The sequence below is a fragment of the Gracilinanus agilis genome, chromosome 2 (assembly GCF_016433145.1).
Source record: "Gracilinanus agilis isolate LMUSP501 chromosome 2, AgileGrace, whole genome shotgun sequence".
NCBI lineage: Eukaryota > Metazoa > Chordata > Mammalia > Didelphimorphia > Didelphidae > Gracilinanus > Gracilinanus agilis.
The window spans coordinates 642,121,905-642,125,260 of NC_058131.1; the positions used below are offsets into that span (position 1 = coordinate 642,121,905).

A 3,356-nucleotide genomic window follows, 5' to 3' on the forward strand; every position below is an offset into this window, starting at 1 on the left:
ACCTGAATATCCATAGAATTATTAAACACATTCCTGTGTGTATCTAGATAAATAATTTGTGTATGTTTATATGTATGTTTGTGTATCAAGATGTATAGAAATATGTAGTCTTTATAGATATACATATATAATCATGTGCATATGTACATACACACAATATATGTATGTATGTTTATACACACACACAATTCTTATAGCATAGCAAAGCAATTCTACAAACTAAGACCTATACCTTTCCCTAAGTATCCACCCAGTATTTACTGTCCATAGCAGTCATAAGATGGGGAGTTGAGGTTCAACTGCTTGAGCCTTTGCCAGCTTCAGTGCAGACTTTTTGTATCACACCTAAATGAATTATAGTGTGAATTTTGATAATGGGGAATACAGGACTTTTAAGTAAATCGGATCTTTTGGATTTTTTCTTTGAAATTTTATCTAGCAACTATTTGGTTATGTGAGGAGTTTTTGTTGTTTTTATTTGGTGTTTTTTTTTTCTCTTTACTGCCATAGCAATAGTTTTAAAACACTCATGCAAGATTTGGGGAAATTGCTTCACTTTTAAAGCAGGACTCATGCAGTGTTGTGAATGAACACTTTTATAGGACATGTCTTCGACCTTGGTGAGACAGGTTTATCCTGGAAAATACAGCTTTCTCAAAGGGTGCAAATGACTTTGAGACACATACACAAATTTTAGTCAGTTCTTTAATAGGACCAAGTCAAAATGGAGAGGCTTTCAAAAAGTCACACCTATTATAACTGCTGGGCGTCCAGTCTCTACAAATTATTCATGAATATAGAATATAAATTAAAAAATGCTCCAGACCATAAAGCCATCTCTTAGTTTAGAGAAAGTAGAAGAGTATATTGAGAGGCAACCAATAAGACTGACAGTTTTGCTACCTCCTCCCCAAGCTCCTTAACTTCTAAGAGAGCTAATTCTGTACCATGACAAGAATATAAAATCACTGCTACCTACACTAAAGGTATACTATGCTTAGAGGAGTAGATATGTATTTGATTGATTTTTCTGTTGCCCTCTTAGTTTTGAGGCAAGTGACTCACCTCACCTTTGTGCCTCTGAGTGCCCCTTAGAATTCTGGGGGACTGAGAAGCTCCTGCATTCAAACTTATTAAGAAAGGATAAAAGAGCCAATTCTGTTAGCTGATAGCTATAAAAGTATTTTGAATAATCCACTCTGGCCCAGGCCAGAAGCTGCTTTTGAAGTGGTTTTAGTACAAATATGAGTTTTAAAAATATACATTTTGCCCCACAATCCCGCCACTTTTTATTCATATAGCCACTTGCTAACCTGTCTATCCCATCTCTCCCTCTAATCTATGCATTTCTGCATACCTATGGGCATGCCCGTTCCTGCACTTCCATTCTCTTTGCCCTCAATTCAAATCTACCTCATAGAAATGTCCCCACCCTCTCAAAGATTTTCTCATCCTCTCGGTATCCACTTAGACCTGCAAACCTCTCCCAGAATCCTAGGTGGACAGCACTGCAGGCCTATTCTGTGTGTGTGTGTGTGTGTGTGTGTGTGTGTGTGTGTGTGTGTGTGTGTATCCTAAAAGGTATCGTGATAGAATAGACAGGAGTCAGGAAGACCTGGCCTCAAGGTGTGTAACCACGAGCGAGCGAGTCACTTCACTTTTCACCTCCCCTAGGCAACTCTCTCTATATTTCCATATCTATCCATCGAGATATATCTCATGGAGATTATAAAGATACATTTTTCATTCTCCAATCCTCTATGGAGATATACATTTATGGAGATGTATATAGAGGTTTATACATATATATATATATTTGGTTTTGTTCTCGACACCATGTTGCTAGGCTCCCAAACCTTTACATCTTTAAATTCCCTAACAATAACTCCTTCCATCCCTTTTCCCCTCATCCCAAATTCCCCAGTCTAGAACCTGAGCTCCTCTGTGCTTATTCCCATTTTCCCGACTCATTCTTCTACTCTTGCCCCGGGGACTCCACCCTAATCTTCAAGCCCACCCCTTCCCAACCACTCCCCTTAGAGGACCCCCTCTCCCTTTTGCCCCCAACCCTAATCCCCACCCCCATCCCCATGCCCACCCCCAGCCGTATTTCGGCTCAGCCATTCCAGAAGTTGACGAAGAAATTGCACAACGAGTGCCACTTTTCCGCGCAATAGGTTTCGGTCAGCTCTTCGTTAAACTCTGGCGGTCCTCCCGGGGCTGGCCCAGAATCCATGGGTCGCTCCTCGTCTGATGGCGGGGTCTCTTTGCGCTTGCCCTTCTTCCCCAGGCCCTTCTCTTTGGCCACGCCGCCCAGAGCCGGGATACCTGACGGCGGCGGAGCCCGAGGAAGGTTCGGTCCTTCCTCGGCTCCGGGACCGGAATCCCGGACACGATTCTGGCCCCTGGAGCGGCTTTTGCCCTTGCCCTTGCCTTCGCCTGGGAGCGTAGTGGCGGCTGAGCTGGCTCCAGAGCTTGCGGCGTCAGCTGGCCGGAGCACCAGGTGGAGCTCAGCCCCTTGTCCCTTCTTGCCGCCACAAAGTCGAGCTTTGAGTGGAGCTGGGTCGTGGCAGGGCCGCTTCTTCTTCCGCAGCTTCCCCACCACCTGCTTCCAGTATTGGGGGCCACGAGCGTTGTACGCGGCGCAGCGCTGTGGCTCCCCGCGGTAGGCACACTGGTATCGCGACCCGTCTGGGCTCTGGCAGCTCACCGCAAGCTCGCTCCCCGCTTCCTCTCCCCCGGCGCCCGCAGCGGAGGGGTCTCTGGGGGCCGGCAGCAGGATCTGCCAGCTACATGCATGTTGGTCGGGATTGGAGAAACGACCCGAGGAGCCCCCCGCGGGGCCAGAGACCGGCTCCGCCGCTCCCCGTGTGCTATCCTTGTTCTTCCTGGCTGCTGATGCCCCAAGAAGGCAGCAGCCAAGGAGCAGCAGGGGAAAAGACAGCCTGGGAAACCTCATTGCCTGGGGTCTCTGCCGCTGAGAGAACCTCCGGTCATTCGGTGACTTACAGCTTCAGCGAAGGAGGGGATGCGCAAAGAGCATCCCCGAGACCTATGGACCAAGACAGCAGGCGGCTTAACCGGGAGGATGCTAAACCTAACAGTTTTCTCCTCTCATCCCCTTCCCCGACCCCAGTTTATTTCGTCCCATTAGGGGCCCACTTGTGGGGGTACTGCATAGCCTGAGAGCTCCGCCCCACTAATGCACCTATGACACTGGGGTGACTTAGGGGTCTAAGGTCCAGTTGAATCTCCCTCTACAGACAGCAACATCCTCCCCCAAGATCCAGCTCTCAGCTCCTCAGTTAATCTTCCTTACGAGAAAATTGCTATATAATACTTGGAATCTTTTGTGT

General features: G+C 47.4%; 1 protein-coding gene across 1 annotated transcript; it reads right to left on the bottom strand.

The window, feature by feature from the left end:
- Positions 1 to 2,116: 2,116 nt before the first annotated feature.
- FGFBP3 (fibroblast growth factor binding protein 3) lies at positions 2,117 to 2,959 on the bottom strand. The gene has a single exon (XM_044662627.1). The coding sequence runs from the start codon at positions 2,957 to 2,959 to the stop codon at positions 2,117 to 2,119; it is 843 nt and encodes a 280-aa protein (XP_044518562.1).
- Positions 2,960 to 3,356: the final 397 nt, after the last annotated feature.

Excerpts from the sequence above, each read along its gene's own strand:
- FGFBP3 (XM_044662627.1), bottom strand. The coding sequence starts at position 2,959 with ATGAGGTTTCCCAGGCTGTCTTTTCCCCTGCTGCTCCTTGGCTGCTGC.